The following is a 25,420-nucleotide window of genomic DNA, read 5'->3' on the forward strand; positions in this document are numbered from 1 at the left end:
GATGCTTTAAATCAGCTGTGGAATGCTGAAAGATTCACTTGTTTTTATGAAGCCATAAGCCTTTGAGAAGTTGGAGAGAAAGACTTCTTTGCTTATCTTATTTTCTCCTTTGGAATCAAAGATGTTCCTTTAAAAGTGAAACACTACAGAGTTGCAAAAATTTGAAACAGTATGAGTAAGCATCGTTTTGCAGCTTCTTTGATGGAATTGGTCAAATTCTTTTTTTTTTTTTATTTTTACAGTATTCTGTAGCTCACTTACATGTACATGATTTATGGAAGGGGAGACCTTTTCAAACTCCCCATGAAACAGTAGAAAGGCAGAAAATAGTATTATCCACTTGCTTTCTCAGGTTAATTGAATGATATCCTCTATTTTTCTTTACACAAGGATCTGAAGGCAATTTGTACTGGGAAAACTGTGACTTCAAATTCTAGGCACAACTGTACTTAGTGTGGAATATCCCCACCACCCTCCACATCACAAGCAATACTCTGTTAAAGAATGAGATGCTGAACATGTAGAACAATCCATCTCCACGTTAGATGGCTGGATGTTGTGTGGAAGATCTTAAGAACTGCTTGTTCCATTCATGAGGAAAATCAGATGGGAAGTGTGGCATTTCAGGGAAACTTTACTTTGAAAATTACAACACTAGTACACAGCTCAAGTTTTATACATTTAACATCTGCTTTCTGAAAGAAATGTTAACAATTTTGAAATGAAATTAAACATTGGTTTAACTTTTCCTCACAAAAGCATAAAAGTCATGGAGGGGAAAACTTAACAGGCAACAATAAAAAAAGGTAAAAACAACGTTTCCTTTTAGTAGTTCTCTGGTAGTAAAGATAGAACAACTTCCACTTTTCGTTTTTTTGAGAAGTAATCTGTCTTGGTCCAAAAGTTTAAGAGTGTTTTTAGTATCTGCTTCGGCCTCCACCTCTATCGGATCTGCTTCCACCACGGCCACCACCTCTGGGTGCTCCGCGGCTTGAACTACTGTAAGAATCACGAGGAGGTGGATAGCCCCTTTCCATGGATGGGGGAAGACCCCTGTCTTGTCTTCCAACACGATCACGGCCACTTGAGTAGACATCACTTCTGCTGCTTGAGTAACTTTCTCGGCTTCCATATCCATCTCGAGTGCTGCCGTAATCATCATATCGACTGCTTCCACCATAAGATGGCGGGGGCCCTCGTGCAGGTGGAGCACTACGTGAGTTACCTGCAGGGTCAATGGTCAGGTAATATGGCAACACCATAAGTTATATATAACAATTTCAACCTGAATTTACAGAATTGCTGTATTTAAATGTTTACTGCTACTCTTTCGTATGTATTGAGATGTTCTAATATAATCTGCCACATTATGGTATTTAAAGTGAGGACTGCATATCAGGCAGTGAGTGGATTTAAAGACTCTGAAGGAATGAAGACGGTGTTTATTCAGGCAGGCTCTTTACTGGGTATTGCAGAACAGCTTGTTATTTTAGAGAAGAAACTCAGCCATTATTTTCCAGAGATAGTTGCAATTCTGAACTGTAGACTTTGCTTCTTTAGCTTACAGCTTATTTAACAAGATGATCAAATGATAACCAACAACTGCACTTTCACTGTAGGGGAAAAAAAGTGTGCCACTTCCCCCTAGAACATAAGCAACCTAGTAAAAGTCAGATTTTATGACACCTGTACAGATTACTACATAATCCTCAAAATGGATTCTTACCATAACTCTCATATGAATCTCTGTAGGAGCCTCCACTTGGATGATCCGAGTAGTCTCTGTCACGTCCACCACCATATCCATCACGATCACTGTAAGAGGAAAGACTACTAAGACTTAGTACAAATCAGTGAGATCACAGCAAGAATAAAGTGACAGAGAGAAAAATCCAATAGTAGGTACCTATATCCCCTAGATGGGTATTCGTCACGTGAACTGGAATGACCATAATCACGATATGCATAGTCTCGTGGAGGTGGCGCGTAGTCCCGTGTATCCCTGGAACTGGGATAATCTCTGCTTGAGTAACTACAAAGAACAAGAATTGGTATGTTAGCCATACGTCACACCTCAAAATATCAGGGATCAACATCCTTTTCTGAACAAAAAGAAAGTCAAACTAAATTAGAAAAATAATTTACCCGTCTTTAGTGCTATAGCCATCATCTCTTGGAGACATGTAGACATCTCTTCGTGATGGCATTGGTTCTCTGCGTGGAGGACCACCGTAACTGTCTCTTCCACGAGACACAGGAGCTTAAGAGAAACAGTCCCAAGTTTTTAAAATTAATTACCATTTAGCCACACAGACTCTTCAAGGCAAAGAAGTATTATCAGACTGTTTACAGCTATTTCAAACTACCTCCAGCCTACATCTGTAATACGTTTCTGCTTGTACTGTTTTGAAGCAGCATTAGAAAGAACCCTCACTGAATCACAAATTCCACACAGCTACAAAATTACATTGGTAGGCATGAAAAGAACTGATAAGATTAAAAAAACCCCACCACGCTACACTACACTACCCCACAGCACATTTAAGTCAGAATCAATGACTTGCAACACTTCCTGAAGAGAGACTAAGGTGCTACAGCTGACCAAGCAACAGAAGTAATTCAGCAAGTCCTTACCTCTTCCTCCCATACTACTGCTACGCACTGGTCCTGAAGGTGCAGATCTTTTAGGTGGAGGGCCTCCACTTCGTGGAGGTGGACCTCTCTTCATAGGAAGTGGCCCTCGAGAAGACCCTAGAAGAGTAAGCCATGAACCAACTTTTTATTTCTATGATACTTACCTGCACACCCCTAAAGCCTGAGCTGCAATAACCTAGGCATTATTTGTTATTACCACCATGTGATCAACAAGACATCTCTAATATTAAGACCTCAAAGCATTCTCTTGTGTTTTGGTCACTATTCGATGCTATTGGCAGAATTGAGAGCCCACCAAGTTAACTTTCCACAGCCTAAATTCCTGTCAAGAACTGTCTTTTAGAACTTATCCAAAAGCCACAGCACGTGACACAAGACAGAAAGACAGCTGACACATGTAATCAGTCACAGCTTAAATGCTCAACAAGTTACTGTTCTCGGAAGACAAGAGCCACCTGGGAAGATGTACTAGAGAAGATCCTAGAGAGGTAACAGAGGCACTAGAGAGTCTGCAGAACCTACTACACAGACTCTTCAAGACACGAGTTTTCACTATTTCAAGTTTGCAATTCTTTCTGTGCATTACAGCTTTTACTGTTATACCTCAGGTGCTGCTTGCTTTTTCTGTTAAGCAAGAGTTTTGTTTTGATACTGAAAAGTCTCCGAATAAATAGACATATCTTAAGTTAAAAAATATCCAGTATCAAGTAGTATACTATTCTTCCACTTCAGAAAGCTTCAACTCAACACACTAATATGTTATAACAACAAGGCTTAGCTTCCCTAACTCCCATTATAATCTGGAAGGATCAGTCCTAGAATTTAGTAAGTTTAGACCTCTTGCTAGTAAGAACGAAAGGCAGTTCCCTTTCCCTGGTGGAAGAGAATCACTTTTTCAACTTGAAATACCAGAAAGCTTCCTTCCTCACGTGCAGGGCAGGAGTATTGCTTTTCTTTCATAGCCAAAAGTCAAGTGGAGTGTTAGTTGTAGAAGGGAATCTTCATATTTGGAAGCCTTTTCTTAAGGAGTACTTGCCTAATCAAAAATTTGACTAAACTGCCGAGATCATATTTCATCATTTTAACAAAGAACAAGGAGTGCACTATTCAGCTGTTTGGCTTTTTTTTTTTCCAGTAGGATTACTGTGATCTTCCAATGGGATTCTCTTGTATGTTGTCCAAGTATATAATGAGAGAGGTAAATACATACCCAAGTGACTCCCTCTTGAAGGTGGTCCTCTCGCGCCACTTCCGCCTCTTCCACCTCTAAGGCCCCTGGGAGGACCTCTGCTTCGTGGAGGGGGTGGCGGCCCACGCCTACCACCACTTTCAAAGGATGGCTTGGTTGCTTGTTCCACTTTAATTGCTTTCCCATCTAATGACTAAAGAAGAAGCTGCTTTACTTACTGCTCAGTCATGTTTGTATTTAAATTAAGCCCCTCTTGCTTCACTATTACAGGGCTTCCATTTTATAAAGTTAGAGCAATTCTAGAACTGATTTCAGTCTTCAGTATTAGTCCCCATGTACTCAGCGGCATGTTGGACCTAATTTCTACAGTACTTCATTCTTGTGGTATTGACGAAAAAAAAAATACAGAGCAGCATCAGAAAGGACTTTCACTGAAAACACAAGCGTCCAATGATTACGGCAGCCCCATGTCATTTATTCTGTAAATGAAACACGATTTATGATCTCCAATTTACTTTTCAATTGCCACGGACTTTTGTACCAAACTAGGACCGCACCAGTAGTTACAGGATTAAGCTGAAGATATCTTAGCTTCAGTTGGGATTTCTGGCAATGGGGAGGCCGTTTAGTACATTCTCTTGATGTCCTCATAAAACGGTGATCACTGAAGTATTTAGAATTTCAGCATCTATAAAGGAGACTGAGTATGGTAATTCACCCCTCCTTCCTACTGTTTCAAGCTGGGTTTTCAAAAAAGGTGACTGTCACGATTTACTCTATTACTTGCTTTTCCACAGTGGAGGTGCTTTGTGGTTTAAGGGTTGGGGGTCTTTTTGTTTGGGGGTTTTGTTGTATAGGGTTTGGTGGTGGGGTTTTTTTGGTGGTGGGGTTTTTTGGTGGAAAAAAAGTAGAATCTTTTTCTGGAACATGGACCTGCAGTAACAGGAACTCTGCAGCCAACAATTATACCTCAAACATGTGCAGCTGGTTAAGACACCCTGAGTAGCTCAACCTAATTAATCAAATTTCTGTATATTCTTTCAGATACCACACATTTAGTAACTGTAGCAAAGCCAAGATCACAAGCTCTGCTCAAGTTAAGTTACTGCACATCTATCCAGGCACAGTTTACTTGCCATTTTGAGCAGTTAAATATTTAACTCTGCTGTAACAACTGATGAATTATACAGGCAAAAAGTGTTGTTTATTGCACTATTTTGCTGCAATGAGCAAACAGAAATTTAACTGCTAGTAATGCCCTTCCTCTGAACTGCCGACAGTATTTTACCGAGGTACTGAGTCTTTCTTGCTCTTCACTGAAACTAGGTCTTTCTGAAATCATCCACTTCAGCAGCTTATGTATTCTGCCACCATATGTAGTTATAGCTACTGTCTGAAAAAACTATGTGTATACCCACAGGTCCAACTCGATCCATTGTGAGGAAAAAAAATACTAGCAAAATCATATTAGTCTTGTTGGCTTTGACTTAATAAAGATGTATTAACATATGGAAGGTTCCTCAAAAAGCCTTTTGGCATGACAATCTGAAACATTCCTGGAGCGAGCATCAGTACCTCTAATCACTGGAACTTCTCAGTTTGTATCATATTCATCATCATTCATCTGCCTCAGTCATCCTTCTCAAAACAGGAATAATTAGTGGGCCTGAAGCCCTAAGGTTCACCATCATGACCACTGCTATCCTCAATTGCATGGCGTATTCTTGACAGCTTGTTTGAAGTTTGGACACCAAACACCATCCCCTTCTGCTAGGCTTGGGTTTTGAAAACCTGGATGCTAGGTCCAAGTTCTTTCCTTTTTTTATGCAGGAGGTAGTGTTTTCCTTATTATTTCTCCTCCTATTTCCTTCTGCCTTGCACTTGCGTTATCTTACCCAGGCAAAAGATGGTTTTCTTTTGAAACTGCTTTATACAAGCAGTCTTAAAAAGCTATGCCCAAGGTCCAAAAAGACCTTTCAATAGGTCCAAGATGAGTATTTACCTTTGTAAATCAGAAAATACTTGTCTGTCCTATTTTAAAGCAGAGGGGGAAAACTCATGTTACAGGTTTTTAGCTCAAAGAAGAAACTTCTCATCTCACCAAACAGATAAACTTACACAAGCCATCTCAGAATAAGGAATTTTTTTTTCAGAGCCCAAAACACCAGCTGTCAACACAAACATTCATTCATTGGTGTTTAGAACCTTGATTCAGAGTGTTACAGTAGCATTTTTAGTATGATATGGCCACCATGAAGTGGGAATCACCTTGGTGCTACAAAGCAGGAAATAATTTGAAGTCAAGTCATTTAAGGATAATAGATTGGCAATCATAAAGACTCCTGTATGTGGAATGAACAATCTATACAGCTTTTTAGTGTGAACCAGGGAACCTTAACCAAACAGAATCAGAGAACTGTCCTGCAAACTATTCCACATTCCAACAAAATTGATGAATGAAATTTGGAAAGTTTTCGGAGTAGGGCAGAAATAAAGTACTTCGAAGAAACTGTTACAGAAACTTGCATGGATCTGCAACCTAACACCACATAGGGCTTTCCTCTCCAATGGATCTTTTACTGTTGATGCTGCAGTAACTCCATTTCTGCATGTTCTTTGACCAACACATCAAATGGGCTTCCTTTCACCAAATATATTCAAGAACTGAAGATCACTTCTTATTAAGGCTGAGCTTCTACATATTGCATCTCTTCTTCACCAAAAGAACTGGGAACACATTCTGTTGATTAGAGGACAACAACCTTCTGCAGCGCTGAGTACAGATAGACTGTTGACTGGACTGTAATATTTGCTGCCAACCTTTTAACACAGTCCAGCTGGCTTGGCAGGTCTACACTGGAATTAAATCTTTGGCTTGTCCTGGATGTTTCCTCTAAGGTCATATCCTCTCTTTCATTAGCCATTTTGTCCTCAGGACTTAAAAAAAAATCAAAAGATCTTGAGAACAGCCTACTGCACAGAATGGCCATTATAGACTTGGGAGTATTAACACTTGTGTCCAGGTAAGCACGTGCACTCCATGACATCAGGATGTGGACTTGATGACTGCCATGAATTAAGGTTCTTAAAGGCTAGTAATTTGCTATGATAAAGTACTTAAACATTTCTTCTGTGCTGCTCAGACATACTAACATTGATCCAGTTCTGCAGAGAAAGTAATTTAAGTGAAAAATCTCCACCCCCGCTCCAAAAATCATTATCTTCTGACCTCTTTCTGTAGGACTGAAATGGATCTTCAACAAGCAAGCTTAGAGGAGTCCATGCTTGTCCCATTTTAGAATGGAATATAATTAACCTTCTTCCTTCACCCCACCCAGAAAGAGCAAAATATTTTATATACTTTTTCATGCACACTTACAAAGCAAAAAATCTAATGCAAATTCACTCTTGCAGAATCTAAGTCAGCCTCTTCTACTGGCTGCAACTTTGAATTCTTTTGGAATGACAGAACAAGCAATGCACTGGCAACGCAGAACTCTTCCACCGGCTAGACAGGTCAACTAACTTCTTTGCAGACTGCTTGAACTATTGTCTGCACTGTACTTCTGCTGCTGCTGCTTCTTAAGTGCCTGAAATTCACGAGTGCTCCAATGCATTATTTCCAACTGGACAGAAACTCCGAAGTGCAGATTTATTACTATGATCTCTTCCCACAGCATGCCTCAAATGTCACTCCTCCTCAGATCTAGAACACAGAGTCTTTCTAAGGTACAAGCAGTACTTGTCCAGAAGGCTTTCTGAAGACGAGGACAAGAGACTACCTCATGAACATCTTCCACATCTTTCATATCCATGGTCAAACCAAGCTAGACCAGTATAGAACTGGAGCTATACATAGCATTCTTTTCATACACTATTTGCTGTTCAAATTTCAAAGCAGATGAAGGAACTTTGAGATTTGTAGTGTTGAAAACAGAAACCACGAGCATGATGATCCACAAGGCAGTACTTTCTAGCATTTCTTGCCAGTGCTGCAGACTGTGCATTCCAGAACGCAGACATTACCTCAGTCTCGTTGAGCTACTTTACCAGACATTACCCTCCTGAACGTTTCCGATATGATCAAATACATGCCACAACATTCAAGATTTAGAACAGCTGGCAATTATTTTCAGAGGTATTTTCATTTGAAAGCTGCACTCCACAAACACTTAGGATTAGTGACTGAACTCCTTTCAGTCTGCCAATTAGTTGTTGGTGCTTGAAGTTACCTTATGTGAGGGTTCAGTGTAATGCCTACTTCAGAGGAAATCAGTGTTTAAGAACTACAGTAAGTCAGTCTTCAGAACTGTAGCAAACCACACAATGGAGAAATTCAACAGAAAGAGTACCTTTAAAGATGTTTAGGTTGGTACAGAAAGGACATTATCCAACTTGTCACTCTACCTTTACAAGAACTACAAACTTGTTTAAAAAGGAAGCAAGTCTCCAAAGAAAGTAATACTAATTGTCATGAGGTTGTCCTGATGCACCCAGAAACTAAGTACACACAGCTGAAAGCCTGCTATAATACAAGATTTACTAATTGTGTTCACTGAGAACACTACTGCAAGCTCATTTTATGTGCAAGTATTCGTTATGCTTCACTGACTGCAACAAACGACATTTTTCTTCCATTTCCATGTCTTATACTAACATGACAGCTATCAAAATCCCAAGTGCTAATTAACCAGAAACAGTAAAGGCTTCTTCACCTTACATGAATGGCATCTCAGAAACACTATTTAGAAATAGGCCACTGTAGCATGACCTTAACTTGACTGCTCAGATTATGCATTAAAAGACCAGAAGAGACAGCTTTCACTGCCTGAAGAGACAGCACTTCTATGAAGATATGCAGCTGTTGATGATTAAATTGCAAAAAACCTGCACCTAGCTTTTCAAACACATGCCAGAACACAGATCTCAATAGCCTACAATCCTTTTGACAAACTCCTGGTATTATTTCAGAACTTTTGCTCCCACTTCCTAGTTTTCCTTTCTGAAAACATTACATATGTATTCCATTTTTATTCCCTCATAAAGTCATATCCTTGCATTGCAGAACATAAGCAAGAAATTTACTAACTGCGAAGCTGTTTCACATGAACTGGCAAGATGCTCCTCATACATGCCAAGTGGATTGACAATGCCACTCACAAACGTAGGAGGTTATCTACAGATTACCAGATAGCACATCAATGCTCCAGTACAGTAGGGAAGTCACATTAAACCCATGTTAAGGGAACCATTAGTTTTCAGACAAATCACTTCCCTGAAGTGTAATTTACACAGTACTGCATTAAAATACGATAAAACAGAAACATTGTATGAGACATCCAACAATGAAGAGCTGACTACTAAAAAGCCCTCCATAACCAATTTAAAAAAAACAAGTGTGACTGACAACCAGACTTCACTTTCTACTGTCAAATCCATAATCAGGAGAAAGTGATTCCAGCTTTGTGGAGACAAGACACATTTTGCCAAATCTCAAGTTACAACTTGTCTCAAGGACCTTCTAACCCACTGTCTTCCAAACTTTTATTACTAGTTAATTCACCCCAAAGATCAATTCCGCTGGTCAGTAGCAACAGCAACATATAACTGGTCGTAATTCCTACCTTTCCATTCATATCTCTGGCAGCATCCTTTGCATCTGCTGGACTCTCAAATGTGACAAACGCAAATCCTCTGGACTTGTTGGTTTCCCGGTCTTTCATCAGAAGGACTGCAGAAATAAAGCCACATTACCCTTTCCTGCAATTAGGCAGCCAACACTTAACTTTTATTTAACCTTTTAAGCTCAGAACTTCTTAGAGGACATGAAAGCACCATCATTTCACACGATCAATGCCAAAAAAGTCATCACTGCCATGCTGCTGCTGTTTGTTTTTTATTATCTTGAAATAGAGTTTTCTTTTTACCTTCCACAATGCGTCCATATTTGCCAAATACAGCCTCAAGGGCTTTTTCATTAGTCTCTGTGTTCAGGCCCCCAATGAACAGCTTCCCAGGACGATCCGCTTCTACCATTTTGATTCTGCAAATAACCTATTAAAAGCATAAGGTTATTATTAACAAAACATCAGCCTGCAAGAGACTTCTATACCACCACATGGAATATAAATTACTTTTCTTAAACATGCAATTTTTTTTTTAGAAAGATGTCAATTAAAAGGTATTAAGTACAAAGAACTTTAAGAACTTCACATTTTTATACTGAAGCAACTAGAAGCACTACTGCCTTCAGTTACTTCACATTACACAGCCTACTGAAAATAGATTAAGAAGCGGAACAAAGCACCCGTAAGAATTCTTGTTAAAATCAAGCAGTATTGGTGAATGTCTTTCAGGGTTACCATTTTTTTGCCCTTGATGGCAATCCTAGCACTTACTCCCTCTAAACCCCATCATGTTTCAAGACAAGTACTTAATGTGTCAAGGTAAACCCAAAATATCAACTTTAATGCTATCTTGGACCAACATTCCAAATCGAGGTCATTCTTTAAATTATTTACAGTACATCGAAACTACAAGGAAGCGCTTGCCTACACAACACGTCAGCCCGAACGGACACCAGACCATCGCGGCAGTTCTACAAAGCAAGGCCACGGTTAATACAAGGTGGGAGGGCCGAGAAAAAAAAATAAATAAAAAAGCAGCCGAAGACAAAGCAAAACCTCAAAGTGCCTGGCAAACCGCCTAGCGCCTGTGGACAGACGTTACCCGCCGGCTCCCAGCCCCATGGCGGGAAGCCCGCAGCGCCGCGCAAGGGGGGCCGGCGCCCTCCCCCCCCCCCCGCACACGAGGGGCGCGGGGACAAAGCGCCCCCCCCCCCCCCCCCCCCCCGGGGCGCAGGAGGCGGCGGGGGCCGGCCCGACCGGGAGCCTGCGGCGCGCGCGCGGCAGCCCCCGCTCTACCCGCGACGGCGCGCAGCGGGCCGGGGGGAGCGGGGGGCGTCAGACCCTCCGCGATCTCCAGACACCTCCACAAAATGGCGGCCACCTTTGGCAGGGCCTCCTCTCCCTCCCGGCGCCGACGGACCGCCTCGGCGCCAAGCCGGCCGCACACCTCAACCCCGCTTTGCACATCCGCCCGGCCCTCCAGGCGCGGCGGCCGTCCTCCTCAGGGATGCGGGGGCCCACGCGGCGGGACCTCGCGCAGAAACCTCCGCACCTAAAATGGCGGCCACCGCGCCTCACGCGGCTGGGACCCCCCGCTCGCCCCGCCGCAGCCGCACCGCTCCCTCCACCCCACGCAGGGACAGGCGGACAGGGAGGCCGGCCCGGCTCCGCCGCGCCTCGCTTGGGGCCCGCAGCGGCGGGCGCCCGGAACGCATCTCCCCCGCCCAGCGCCCGGGCCCTCCGCCGCGCCGCCACGTTCCGCTGCCCGCTCCCGCCGCGCAGGGCGCCGCTTCCCGCTCCCCAGAGCCCCCGGGCCCGGCCCGGCTCGCCCGGCGGCACTCACCTCCGCGCACACCGAACTGCAACTGCGCAATGAGAGCGAACAAAGGCGCTGCAGGCCTTTATAGCGCTGACGTCACCTGCCGGCTGGAGCCCCGGATGCACGCGGCGGCGGGCCCGGCAGGGGGAGGCCGGGGTCCCCCGGGGCCGGTTCGGCCCGCCCGCGGCTGCGGCAGCGGCCGCTCCGGGGTCTGCGTGGGGCCGGGCCGGGGTGTGCGGCGGCCGGGAGCGGGAGCCGCCATGGCGGAGCACGGGTTGACCCTCCCGGCTAGGAAAGGCGGGCAGCGCGGCCCTTTGTCTGCCGGCTCCTCGGGGGCGGGCGCGCCGCGCTGCTGAGCGGGGTGCCCGGGGGGTGGCTGCATCACGGCTCTGCGAGCACAATCGCTCGCCGTAGCGTCACTTTAACGTTGGGGACGTGCCTGTGTTAAAACAATCTTAAAAGTGGTTGTCGTTAGTTGAATTAATAGCTGTGCATGTCAATACCCCTTCCTTGGAGACTTACAGTAAACTACAGTAAGCGCGGTTTAAAATGAAATATGTTGTCCATAGCGCCAAGTTTTGCACTGGTGCAACTAACTCCATTTCTTAATTATATCTGAAGTTCGTGGCCATTTTCTTTTGCTGGCTAAACCTGATAGCTGGAAAGTTAGGAGGAAATCTGTACATACAAAAATTGGCCAAGCTTTCATGATTTGAACTTGTAGATGATCTAAACAGGTATTGATCCGTCAATGAGGCCTGTTTTCTTCGAGTCACCCACTCTAGTCACCACCTAGTCTTTTGATTTAATCTAAAAGCATTAGATTTAATCTAAAATCTAATTTTCCTGTAGGCTTCTTAAAAACTAAGTGGCAAAACAAAAGGGAAATTGATCTTGTATCCTGTGTCCTTTTTCAACAGGACAGCTATTTTGCAAGTCTGTCTGTCTCCATTCATTACATTTTATCAAAATTCCAGAAGCATGGTAGCTTGGTCACTGAAAACTGGCAGCCAGGGCCTGTAAATAACAGCTATTCCCACTCGTTGAAGAAGGACCCTTAGAGTTGATCTCTAGAAGATGCAAAAGCTAAGGAATTGTTGAATGTTTGGGGATTTCATATAGCTCCTGACTCATCCTTGTGCAGTGAGGGAACAGTGCCAAGATGTATCACAGGTAGATTATTTAATACACCTTGTTCCAATGGTGAAATCCCACTAGGATTGACCAGAGGACTTAGAACTTCAAGTGAATCCCCTGATTCCAGGTTTGAGTAATAGGATGCCAAAGGCCAGTCCCTGCACATTCTTGGGGGTTTGTGGTGCTGAGGGATGCCTGTCATGTCTGAGGAGCTGGTTCCCAGAGCCACTCCATGTTCCTGTGCTGCACCAGCATCAGCCGTGGCAGGTTAACAGGTATTTTTTCCTAGGGCTTTTCAAAGGATATTCATGCTGGACAGTAGGCAGCGGAGCCTGGTACCTATTCAGTCTGTTGCTTGTACATACACAGATGCATGTCCTTCCAGACACCATAGCATGTTGTTACTGAGAAGTCCCTAGGGCTAACAGGCTCTACAACGAACCTGCAGGGCACTAAGAAGAAAAAAACGCTGCCTCTCCCACATGTATCTACTGCCCTCGACTCCTTCCAACACTGCTGTTTGTACCAGCTGCACGGGGGGTGTGTAGGATGGTATGCGTGGGGTTGAAGCAAACAGCAACTGTGTAGTTCCCTAGGCCGTGTTGTCTTGCAAGTCACAGGAGACAAAGAATATGGTTCACCAGCATATTACCCTATCCACTTAATGCATGGGATGGACATTGCTCAACTTCTCTGTGATTTCTGTTCTCCCTTGTGGTATTCTACAGACTTTTATTTCTGAGAGATGCCACAGAATAATCTACAGACTCTACTGCTATTGCCCAATGCCGTTACAGTGGCAGAGCTGCAAAATTGTTGCATTCTGGCAAGAGAACATCACACTCCATGCTTATCTTCAGTTTTTCCGTCTCCTCTGTTCATCCTGATACTGAACGGCTCTTTGTGTTAGGGAAAGCAGAAGGCAACATTGCTTCAGACTACCTCAAAGATCTGTTGAGAATACAAAAGAAGGTAGCTCTCAAATGCTTCTGTAGACTGTAGTACATAGTTAAAGATTATTACCTTTCCTGCATAGATGCTAAGAGTTACTGGATGCTGTTACAGTGCATGGGAAAAGGGAAAGATGACCTTGGGTAATGAAGTGGGAGGGCACTGCACGTGATAATAATGCAGTTGCCAAAGAATGGCATAGCTAGATACTCATCCAATTATCATATGAAAAAAAGGTTCAAATTCTAGTTTCAATACAGCAGAATTTAAACATTAGAGCCTCCCTGGAATGGATAGTGAAGACTAAAGCTAATTATTAGTCCTGTAAGACACATGCTAAAAATAGACAGAATCTATGTGTGAAGTCTCTGTGTGCTTCTATGACCTACAGTAGCGTATTTGCTGACTGCCTCACAAATAATTGGGAAGATAAGCAAATGTAAACAAAAGTATCTTTTTCCTCCTCTGCTTAGAAGAGTAAAATTGGTAACTCCAGGATTTATTAACATTCTGTTTATATGTACTGTACATGTAGCTAGATGGGATTAGCATGAACATAATTACATTGGAAACAGCATTTGAACATAACTGCTATAATTGTTTTAGGAACAAATTTTTCTATCCTTTGTCCTAAAAGGTATCTTCATCATGCTTCTTATCAAAACCTTACTTCCATTGCAAAATGGAACAGTATTTTAATCTATTCTACTACATAGTTTAAGTACGATCTTGCTCCAGGTTTAGTGAGACAGATTTTTTTGTCCTAGAATGGAGATTATATAATTCTTTTAATTCTTCCCTCTCCTCTTCCCCCCCCCCCCCTTTTTTTTTGTACATTTGAATTTTTATAGAAAAACTATAGAAATATTCAGGGAACAAACTGCAGTCTGAATAGAAACTAATCCTTATGCTTCATTCAGTAAGAAGTTCAAGGCTGAAGAGCTATAACAGTTTCTTTCACAAATGATCTCTCAACTTTGAATTTTCTGAGGTCTGAGTACTGGTCCCTACAGAATAGGGAACAGACTTAGATTGGATAACTGGGGAAACAGAGACCAGGAAAACTCTACCAACCTTTACAGAGAAGACAGTTGCTATCTAACTAGCACAGATATACTTGCCCTTGCATTATCATAGCTTAGAAAATTTTCCTTACATTTTTTAAAGTAGAAGAAATGCAATTAAGTATGTTACTTACAAACCCAATACATATAAACTGATCCCTTCGTACCTTTTCAGTGATAACCATAAAAATGAGCCCACTAGATGGGAGAGGTGGACAACATTCCATGAGGGTAATATTTTATGAATTTTTGTGCTATCTTTCACCTAAAATGTCACACTCCTGAATAAATCCTATGATGTTCAACAATGTAGTTGAATGTACACTACAAACTTGTTCACACAGCGGGCAGTACTCTGGATCTCCCTTGTACAATGCTGCAACTTTTCATCAACCATGTTGGCCTTTTACCAACTTCATCATGCTTTGGCTTTAAACTGGATAAAGGGTTCAGGAGAGCTGGGGGATGAGGACTAATAAATACATAAATAATCTGATCACATAAGACTCATTCAGAATGAATAAAAAAGGGAATGTAATTTCCTCTAGAGATACAGTCCAGCTCTAATAACTGAAAAGATCAGTTTGATACTGTCATGACAAAGAGCAATTTACTAGGCAGCTGTCAGTTGGTAAGTATTTATAGAAATTCAGCATTTTTCCTCTGTAAAACTCAGACTAGAGCGGATGAGGGCAGCACAAAGTAATTGTTTCTGACAGTGACTTTGTTAGCCATTTCTATACTGGAACTCCCTCATGTGCTTCTCCCAAATCACTTGTTTGGGATCTAATTGTGGTCCCTTTTGGTTTAGCAATAGAAGGTGGACCACAGGTCACTAAGACATAGCTGGAGCTGCCTGAAATAACTACAGCTTTCCAGGCTCAGCTGAAAAGACACAGGCAAAACAATTATTATAAACCTTTTAGTCTTTCCCCTTTTGCCTGGTGCTGTCCTATGGTAAGAGCAACTCACTACTGATTGACGAGTTGAGTAAAATTGTTGGACCTGAAGGTTTTTCAGGAGTAATGCAAACATAATGTCACAGGTTGGAAACCTGAGTGGCAACAGCTTGCCTAAACAGGAAATACAGAGAAGATGGTGGAGGTGGTGTCTACCCAGTACCGACAGCAATGCCATTAGAGCCATGTCTTAGACAGTAGTATCTGTCTTGCCATGGTAGAACGGAGCTCAGCTCGTACCTGTCATTTGTATCTACCCAGCTTCTCAGACGGGTTTTGCAGCTGTCCCAGAGTGCTGATCCTACCATTGCCACCTGAACGAGCAGGCCTGGAGCTTGGCATCAGGTTTGTGGCACCATAGTGGCTGTGCTGTAGCAAGGAGCCACGGGACACTGGGAGCTGGTGCGCATCCTGCTGTTGTCGGCTGCAAACATCACAAGCTGCTGAACCAGGCATCAAAAAACTAATCAAATAAAATTCTTAAAAATTGCAGGATTGCAGATAAAGGTTGCAATACAAAATCTTGGATTTCCACCCCTAATTTTCTCAGCTGGTAAAATCCCATTTGAGTCTTCCTCTGCTTCGCCGGAAGCTAAAACCTGACAAGAGGTTCTGGTACAAGTCACTGCAGGGGACTTGGGGAAAAAAGGCTGAGGTGAGCGTGTAAGGCAAGAAGGGAAATCACTTGCTCAGCGAGACAGAGGCGACAGCCCGCCCAAACGTCCCGAAGCCAACGGCGGCCTCCGTGAGGGAAACAACCGACGTGCCTCAGCGTGCCCTGCCTCAAGATGGCGCCCAGCGCCTCACCGCCTCACCGCGCAGGCGCCGTGGCCCCAACGCGATGTGACGCTGCCGCTACTGGCCTCCGCAAGGCGCTGGCCGGGGCGCTCGGGGCTGCGGTCTCGGCTCATGGTGCCTTGGTTCCTTCAGGCTGGAAGATGAGGCTGCTGGCGGCCGGACTGCTGCTGGTGGCACCTCTCTGCGCCGCCTTCTACCTGCCCGGCTTGGCACCCGTCAGCTTCTGTGAGGAGGGCGAGGAGAGCGAGGGCTGCAAGGTGAGAGCCCTCATGGGAGGGCCCCGCTCGGGCGCCCCCCCCGCCCAGTCGCGGAAGCCCGGAGCGGGCCCGTCCCGCGGCGAGAGGGCACCGCCGGGTACCCCCCGCCCTGCCGCCTGCGGGCCCGCGCGTTCTCCCTCAGGCGGCAGCCTTCGCTCTGGGAGCCCAGCCACCCCTAGCGCCCTTTTCCGTCTTTCACCCCGTGTTTTTTTCGGGTGAAAGCTTTCCCTTTTCCCGCTGAGCTTTCCGTTGAGCGCCGGGAGGGTCGCTGGCCGCTGCTGCGCCCCCCGCGGCGGCGGGGCTGGCGGGGGAGGGCGGCTGTGGCGCGGCCCAGCGCCGCCGCGGCGGCCGGGGCCTGTCACGGGTCTGTGGTAACTCCGCCGTGGAATAGCCTCGGAACTTGCAAAGGCACTTGCCAGCTGGCTATGCCTTTGGCGTCGGCCACGCGTGTGTTTTCACAAGCCTGTATTTTCATACTTCTTCCTCCTCCTGCCCTTCCTTGTTTCAGTCGTTAATCGAGCTCTTCGTGAACAGACTGGACTCGGTTGAATCTGTCCTGCCCTACGAGTACGATGCGTAAGTACGTTGCAACAGGCTTCCAGAAGCGTTTGGAAAGTCTGTTCTCTGTGCAGCAGTGAAACTCCTGATACAGCACGCATGTTTCTTGCAAGCAGTGTTTTGGATGTAGGGGTGGAAGAGTAAATCCAGCGCTTGGTGGCAGGAACAAAATACATGGGTGTGGAGTGGATGAAGGCCACACCTGTGCCTCCTGACCGTCCTCTGTTATTGTTAAAGGCAAGGCTGCTGGGTTTCTGATGGGTGCGTATTTTTGAGCCCAGTACTAGAATTAGTGTTGAAAATTCTTCCTGTTAGTCAAATCTGGGAAGACAGGAGCTTTGTGTTCTTTGTTTCTGGCAACTAAAAGAAATTGGAAGAAGAGTTACTGTTATTTTTTTTCCTTTTTCCACCAAAGCTCTGTGTCTAATTGTTTTTTGTTTTGATTTTTGTCTGTGAAAACTATTATCTGCTTTTTCAGATATTTATAGGCCTACAAAGCAATGATACACAACATGATTTGCACTCTTGCTCTTGGGCATACAGAAAAGAGAAAAATGTAGGTGGTATACGTCTTATCCTGTGCAGTGCAACAGTAGCAGCAAGATCAGAGACTAGCTCAAAAAGCCGATTTTGTCTCTATTTTAATTCAGCTTTATGGAAGCCAATGAATTTAGGGCCACTTAAGGAGCAAAAGTACTTATAAGTGGTTCCCACCCCCGCACCTCCCAACCTACTACTACTCACATTTGAATAATGAATATCCAGAATAGGAGGCATGTTCTCTCTCCCATATTCAGCTGTTTCAGACTGTATGTAGTTGAAAAGAACTGCTGAATGGTGTTTGGCACTGTGGCACATCAATATTAAAAGTGCTTCCCTTGTTTGGAACATATTTCTGGTTAAATACTATTTGTAAAGACTCCTTTAAGATAGGATTGCGGTTGTTTTTCTGAAACCTTTTAGCAAGTGAAATGGACAGGCTGTAGCATAGTCTTCTTTTTTCCTACTATGGAACATTCTGTTGTTTTAGATTGCCATTTGAAAAGGGTGCTTGTACCAAGCATTATACCTTTTGTTAAAGATACTTCAGCTGTGATACATCTTGGTTGAAAGAGATATCAAAGCAGATATATTTCTGTGTAATATATGCCAAATTTCTTTGCAAAGGCACTCAAATTTTTACTAACAGTATCTGACCTGCCAAAAGAAGCATGAAAACTGCCATGTTAAAGGCATAACTCAAGAAATTGTTTTAGGCTCATCTTTAGACTTGTATGTCAATTAAAAATCAAAGGTAATGTTTTCCACTTCTTTCCAGATTTGACTTCTGTCAAGATACAGAAGAAAAGAGGCCATCAGAAAATCTTGGACAAGTGCTGTTTGGGGAGAGAATAGCATCATCTCCATATAAGGTTATTGTATCCCTTGAAGTTGATCTTGTTTAAATTTGATAACTGTCATTTTAATGACTGTAATACAGACATAGCTGAATATTTGATGATTGTGTGATATTTTTTTTTTTACTTTTTTCAATATCAGCCTTATAGTGTTTATGTAATAAAAACAAAACCCCTCCCACCAACCACCCCAAAGGCATCTTAGGGTGGCTAATTAGAGTTAGGAAGCTGAGCCAGTAATCGCTGTTCTTTCCTGTTCCTCTGCCATAGAGAAGTTCAGAAACTATAACTTAAGCAATTCTTTAACAGCTGTGTACAGGTTGTATAGTGTGTTAGGTGATCTGAAGTCATTATTTTTTAAAATGTAATGTTGGAGGCTGTGACTGGTGGTTCAAGAATTGTTTCATATGCTTGGTTGTACTATTGGGCAACTTCTGGAGTAGGAGGTGGAATTTGGGGCTCAGTTTCAGCTTTTCCCTGTTTGTACACACTTAGTACCTGTTGCCTAAAGCCAAATTTTCATTGTTGATGCATGTCACTTGAAATCTGTAAAATAAATATATGGACGTGTTTTGTAGATTAGGTATGTAATAATTTTCTGTCTCATGCCCTGCATTAGCAATGACCAAATGGAGCGTCTCTAAAAAAGCTGTACAATCAGCTTGGGAAAATTATTAGCAGTAAAGAGATATGGTCAGATGCTGGCTCTTAATGCTTGAAAGCTATGTGCTTTTCAAAAGCAGTTTCCAGACTGGGATTTGATGGTGAAACTGGAAACTGGGCTGTGTTTGTATGCATGGGTTGCTAGATAATCCAAATACCTGTGAGAAAAAGAGGCAGTAGAATTTATGAGTCTACTGCAGCTCAGCCATTAGGGACCTAGTCACATCTTTTCATAGGACTGTTAAGGAGGTGATGCCTCTTCCCTTGTGTAAACTGTTCCTAGAAGTCTCTTTTTCTTTGAAGCTCTGAGCTAATGTAATTTTAAGTCTTATGGCTGCTGGCCACAAGAAGCTTTTGAATATGTAGCATGATGGACCATTTGGGCTGGATACCCATGGAACAGATTATTATAACAATCACTTGTTTGAAATGGCTGCATGCTGCAGGAATTAGAAATTGCTGTTACTGGTTAGCACTTAGGCCTTGATAATGTTAGAATTTTAAGTCACATTTTAAGTATGTTAGCTCACAAACAGGTAAATCCTAACTGGGTTAGACTAGAAGTCTGATACACAGATGCGAGCACATTTGTGTTAGGTGGTGTCTGCACTCGGACTTTAGATCCTGTGCAACTTGTTGCATTTTTGGCAGCCTTGTCTAATAACTTAGTCATGGTGGGGAAACGCAGTTAAAATTAATGTGAAACATTCAAAAAGGGTGTAGTTAATCCTGTTTTAGCAGATGATGAAATTACAAAAATAAAATGGTAAAAGAAAAAAAAAACTTTTTACTAATTTTTAAGTTTCAGTCACTGAACCACAGAATGGTCAGGGTTGGAAGGGACCTCTGGAAATTATGTAGTTCAACCCCCTGCTAAAGCAGGTCCACCTTGGGCAGGTTGCACAGTCCTCAAGGTTTATCTGGGCTAGAATTTATCTGAAGAGAATTAATTTGAGCAATATTCAAGGGGATTACTGGTGCTGGATATACATAAATCTTGACATTTAAGTTAAAACTGTTATATGGGAAATTCTGGCTTTAGAAACTTCTAATAGCAAGGAAGTGAAGTATCTCAAAAAAGTCAGCTTTACTTAAAAAAAATCCTCTTTGGATTTTTGAAGCAAAACTGAAATTACTGTTTTTGTGTGTTTTTTTAATCAGTTCACTTTCAAAAAGCAAGAAACATGCAAGAAAGTTTGCACAAGATCATATGACCCAGGAAACAGTGCGGATAAAAGCAAACTGGCTTTTTTGAAGAAAGGAATGCAGTTGAATTATCAGCATCACTGGTAAGCTGTGTGCTTGAGATTGGTGGGGTTTTTTGCTGCTTTTTTACATTGTTATTTATGTTCTAAGTGGTTGCTTTCTTCCTTCAATGTGATAGTTGTCCTCTACTGTGCATCTTGTGGGCAGTACTGAAAACTGTGTGTTACATGAATGTTAAATATCAATGTGAAATAAGGTGCATCCCTTGCTGAGGACGTGTTCTTTGATGATTTCTGTCTAGGATTATCGATAACATGCCTGTAACGTGGTGCTATGATGTGGAAGATGGACAAAAGTACTGTAATCCAGGATTTCCGATAGGATGTTTTGTTACTCCAGATGGTAGAGTTAAAGATGCTTGTGTTATAAATGTAAGTGGTGGAATTTCTTTTGTTAGTATAGCAGACATAATTTCATTTACAATTTTAATTTTAAGTTTTCTTTTCCTGAGAAAGAACAGATAGCCTTGTAAACATGGTTAATGTTCAGACATGGGCGTTGACAACATGGAGTGCTGCTTCTGTATGCGGTGTCTTGCTGGTACGATTGTCCAAAAAAAAAAGTTCATATATCTTTTGAGCAATATAGGTAGAGATGTAAACCAACTGTATTTGTGTCTAAAAGCCTTAGAAAATTGAGGGGGTTGTTCTGAAATTTCATGTGTATCCGTCCTTGTACCTATTCATTCTTTGTCGTATTTGCATGCAAGACTTTCTTTTACCCATTTCAGATAGAAGCTTTCTAGTGAAGACCTAGAAATGAGAGCTGTGCTCTAGTTGCAAAAGTTACGTCTAGCACAGTTTACAAGTTAAATGTGTCGAGGTTTTCCCAGATGGCTGGAAGATAACAAACACAGCTGTGACAAGGAAAGAATTATATTGACAACAACTTGAAATGTGTCAGTCATCCTGGGAGTTCCATGGTGAACTAGTACAGTTACAGATAATAGCGATACAGTTTTATCTGTCTTGGGGTGAGGTAGCACACTCCTCTCAGTGAGGGGGGAGCATTTGTGCTATGTCTCTGCTCTGCCATATGACTTAGTGTTCTTTTGCAGTGCAGTCAATTTATTTGTATTCAGCAGGTCTGGTGCTTCTTGGAAGTGATGCATTACCATGCATGTTCAGTTTACTCTGCAGTTACCTTCCAGCTTGGTAGGCTGGAAGTCCTGAGGCTCCCTAGAGTATTAAAAATGGTCTGTGAATTGAGTAACTTGTTCCAGTTGGGTGTTCAACTTGCTTACTTTAAGTGAGGTTGTTTTATGTGAAATTGATACTAGTGTATGTTGTGTTGGAAGCTATCTGATACACAGAAAGCAGTTGCAGCAAAGTCAGCAACTTGAATGAGAAGTTGATGTTTGTTATTTTTTTTTATGGGGAGGCTTTTGTACATCAGCATCAATGTTGAATTCCCTAGTGAGTGCATAAGGAGCTTGTACTGCGTATCTATGAAGTGCTGTGCAAATTATGTATGCTAGCTGTGGCGTGGATGCTCTGCCAGTGTAGCTGTCATACCCAGTGTCAGTTTTAGTCTGTGACTTCTAATTGGGATGCGAATGTTGCATGGCACCATGCTAGAGGGGTGATTGTTACATGGGCAAATAAGAATGTAGCACAGTGGGTACAAGTGTAACCTCTGGGCTGAGTTGGGGAATGTCATCTTTCAGATGTATACCCAAATACCTATTCCAGCAGACATAATTATCTTTAAAAATGGGGGCAGGAAAGGAGTTGTTATCATGCAATGGCAGAACTACAGTTCATCCTCACACTTATGCAGCTGGTGAGCTATATTATTGCTTCAATTGCTGCTTTGGAAAAGGAGGAAACAGGTAGCTAAAGATAGGGTTATAGTATGGCACAGGTATGGTTCTAGTCTTCTCCCGATGGGAATCTTGATCATAGTGAAAGAAGAGCAATCCAGATAAATTTAATGCAGGACACCTTCATATTTTGCTGGGGGTGGGGGGGCAAGGGATGAGGTTGTATGGCAATTGGAAAATGGCTAATATACACAATAAATTGAGGAATTATTTTACTTGGAAACTCAATGAGCAGTCTGTTATCCTGGTCCCCTAATACAAATCAAGGTTTTTTTTAACAATGACAGTGTCGAGGAGAAAAGAAAATCCAAGCCAACTTAATTGACTCTGGTGTCATCTGAGCTTTATATAGTTTTTCATAATTCCAGATTCTGAAAGGATAGGAATGACAAAGCAGAATAGCTACTGAAAGTTTTTTTTTTAAGCAGAACCTGGTTTGTAAGCTTTGGTAGCCGGAATGTCTACCAGGAAAATTTTGGGAGGAGGGGGCAGGGAGAAATGGTGAATCTGAATTACTTGTACCTTGAATATATACTTCTTCAAACTTGTTTTGGCAGCCTTGTGTGGTAAATACAAAAATGGTGTCAAATGCATTTAAGTTTTCCTAGTAACACAGATGTGATGCTTTATTATATACATTTGTATTTATATAATACATAGAAAAATATATAAATATTTTATACAGGTGTATTAAAAGTAAATATTGAAGTATTCCCCCTCCTTTCTTGCTCCTTCATTGGACAGTGGTCTCATTTTAAAGTTCTTGACTGCTTGTGCCCTCTTTGTTGGAGAAGTTTCTCAATCTGTTGATGGTATTTTGTAGTCAGAGTTTAACAAGAAGAACACTTTCTACCTCTTCAACCACGTTGACATAACGATCATGTACCATAGTGGGAAGGATGAAAACTGGCCTGGTGCGAGACTGGTGATGGCAAGACTGAGACCGCAAAGGTAATGTGTATTAAAGCAGCAAGCTGTAGTACTAGGGAGTCCTAATAGTAGTTGTAAACTTAGAAATGATACTTGGTGTCCGTAAGTTCTGAGGAACTGGTTACTTTGACTTCTGATAAAACTCTCAGTATACTGGTTCGTGGCTGGAACTATTACAAAGAGAGCAGTTCCACGACCTTAACGTTGCTTTTAAAAATGTTCCCCAGAGTCTCTCCTGATGGGAAAACTGTTTATGCAGACTCCTAGAACCTGACACAAACAACAGAAGCTTTTTCATGTGTTTATTGATTTGCATCTGGGTGTGCATTACTTTCTTTTAAAATACATGTTTTCAGATACACTGAGAAACATCCTTTAACTGAGAAAGTTTCCCATGTCATCTCTCTTACCGTTGCTGCATTGTGTCCCAGTTGTACTTTGTATGAGTGTACAGTACTTGTACAGGTGTACTTTTTCCTGTGTTAGTTCAGATACTAAAGTACAGGTAAAATATCAGGTTAGTACTGATATTCAGAACAGCAGAAGATGACAACCGATTTCCTAAGACTTTCTCGAACAGTAGTTTCTGTGTTGGTCGGGGAGGAGATGCAACAATTCAGAGGTCAGAAACAGACTGAAGCAATTGCTTTGGCCTCTTGTCAGTTTGTTCATGCTTGGTTCATACTTACCTGTATTTGAAAACTACAATCTGTTTATAAAATATCAAAGCAAGTTGTGTTGGTTTTTTTAGCTAAGCTCTTTTTTATACAGAGTTAAGTACGTTCTTAAATTACACTCCTCCAGTTTTGCGAGTCATACAGTCATGTATGGTACAATATGACTCGGGTATACTGTTTTTTTCTGTTGCAATGGTACAGTGTGTTTTTAGTGAATTATACTTGCTATGCAAGTTTTTTCCTTCCGTTTACATATGCTCCGAGGTAGTGGCAAGAAGATTCTACCAGTCTTTTCCATTCCTGATTAACGCTTTATCAATAGCATACAGAGTGGTTGAAAATTGGGAATTTGTCTTTTCACTAGTAGTGCAGACCACAAGGGGGCACAGTTAGGTTGCACATAACCTCAGTTCTGTCAGTCTCTGACCTGGTGGTTCGCTTGCTGCTTTGCTTCAGCCTTGCTCTCCTGAGATGGGGAGTGTTTGTGGTTGGAGCACCAGGGTTGGAGAACCCTGAAAGGCTCATGAAGGTTTTTGCTACCTTGTGGCTTGATTTAGTTGTTGACATACAATAATGCGTGTAAAGTAGAATTACCTAAATTGGGTATATACAACTTGGCCAAGAGGCTGTGAGAGGGAAGCTATTTTCCAGTGTTAGAGGAGGTTCACAGGAGTAAATTCAAGCAAACTTTAAGGTTTCTTTGACACTGTGCTTCTATAGCTGCAGTATTTCTAAGATACTACAGGGAAGGGTTTATGTATTTGAAGTTTTATGTAGGGTAAAAAAAAAAAAAAAAGATAATAGTAATTAAAAAAAAAGACACTTCCAAATCTACCAAAATAAAATAAACACCCTTTTCCTTATGAAACTTGAGGGAAGGTGAGAACCTGTGGGAAATTGCTAAGAAATTCTCAGTCTTCCTTACTGACGATCACACAGTGAGGCTGAGTCCCTCACCAGTAACACAGTGTTGTTAAAACGGGAAAGAGAGGAATGATGGCAGAAAAGGGATATTTTATGTTAAAACTTACAATCTTACCAGGTAAAGATCTCCAGACTGCAACCCGGTTAACCATGCAGTGCTTTAGCTTAGGGCTAGGACTTCATTTTGATGATTGCAGAAGGTTGGGTAGGGTGACACCACATCTCATGACCTTTAGAGATCTGTGCTTCTCATTTCCCATACACTTTGCAAACAACTTTACCTATAATGTTCTCAAATACCTAGAAGTGTGAACAGATATTAATTGAATATAGGATAGTGATCCAAGATCCAAATCACTAGGGTGCTTTCTGTGGATTTTTTAGCTCTTGCTTGTGAAAAATAGTATTCAGTTCTGGTGTGGCTTTAAGGCTGTTAGAAAAATTCTGAATAATGATACCTAATTGTATATGTGATTTTATTTATCTCTTATTATCTCTAGCTGCAAACATAAGTGTTAATAAAAATATATTTTAACATCTTTGACTTTTGATAGAACAGGAAACAGATTCTCAAAGAACTTGAATAGCTGGTACAAAATTATATACACAGCTCTCCTTGTTGGTTTGTGGTTTGGTGGTTTTTTTTTTCTTTTAAGTAATTAAAGCAAGTTTTTATTTCAGAAAAGAATTTGTGAAAATTCATCCTGTAGAGCATATGCAATTATAT

At 42.2% G+C, this 25,420-nt stretch overlaps 2 protein-coding genes and 1 non-coding gene across 4 annotated transcripts in view; 1 reads left to right on the forward strand and 2 right to left on the reverse strand.

The window, feature by feature from the left end:
- Nucleotides 1-614: 614 nt before the first annotated feature.
- On the reverse strand, nt 615-11,425 carry RBMX (RNA binding motif protein X-linked). 2 transcript variants are annotated; one of them, XM_037407799.1, is made up of 9 exons: nt 11,315-11,425; nt 9,772-9,898; nt 9,469-9,575; nt 3,866-4,037; nt 2,635-2,751; nt 2,146-2,260; nt 1,907-2,032; nt 1,727-1,815; nt 615-1,225 (listed from the first exon to the last, which is right to left on the reverse strand). In XM_037407799.1, exons 2-9 carry the CDS (start codon nt 9,878-9,880, stop codon nt 918-920), a joined length of 1,143 nt encoding a protein of 380 aa, XP_037263696.1. In that variant the 5' UTR covers nt 9,881-9,898; nt 11,315-11,425; the 3' UTR covers nt 615-917. The 2 variants fall into 2 exon arrangements, with proteins under 2 accessions (XP_037263696.1, XP_037263695.1); XM_037407798.1 differs by having other exon boundaries at nt 1,727-1,830.
- Nucleotides 9,647-9,719, reverse strand: LOC119157589. Its single transcript, XR_005107588.1, has one exon. It is a non-coding gene; the product is annotated as a small nucleolar RNA SNORD61 (small nucleolar RNA).
- A 4,749-nt stretch (nt 11,426-16,174) lies between the features above and the next one.
- The window catches only part of LOC119157187 (transmembrane 9 superfamily member 2-like), a 33,534-nt gene continuing 24,288 nt past the window's right edge, over nt 16,175-25,420 (forward strand). The window contains exons 1-6 of the mRNA XM_037407796.1: nt 16,175-16,456; nt 16,965-17,032; nt 18,333-18,426; nt 20,236-20,363; nt 20,582-20,711; nt 22,986-23,113. Of these exons, the coding sequence (XP_037263693.1) occupies nt 16,190-16,456; nt 16,965-17,032; nt 18,333-18,426; nt 20,236-20,363; nt 20,582-20,711; nt 22,986-23,113 (815 nt within the window). The 5' untranslated portion in view covers nt 16,175-16,189. The remainder of the gene's footprint in view (nt 16,457-16,964; nt 17,033-18,332; nt 18,427-20,235; nt 20,364-20,581; nt 20,712-22,985; nt 23,114-25,420) is intronic.

This window comes from Falco rusticolus, chromosome 14, assembly GCF_015220075.1.
Source record: "Falco rusticolus isolate bFalRus1 chromosome 14, bFalRus1.pri, whole genome shotgun sequence".
NCBI classification, from domain to species: domain Eukaryota; kingdom Metazoa; phylum Chordata; class Aves; order Falconiformes; family Falconidae; genus Falco; species Falco rusticolus.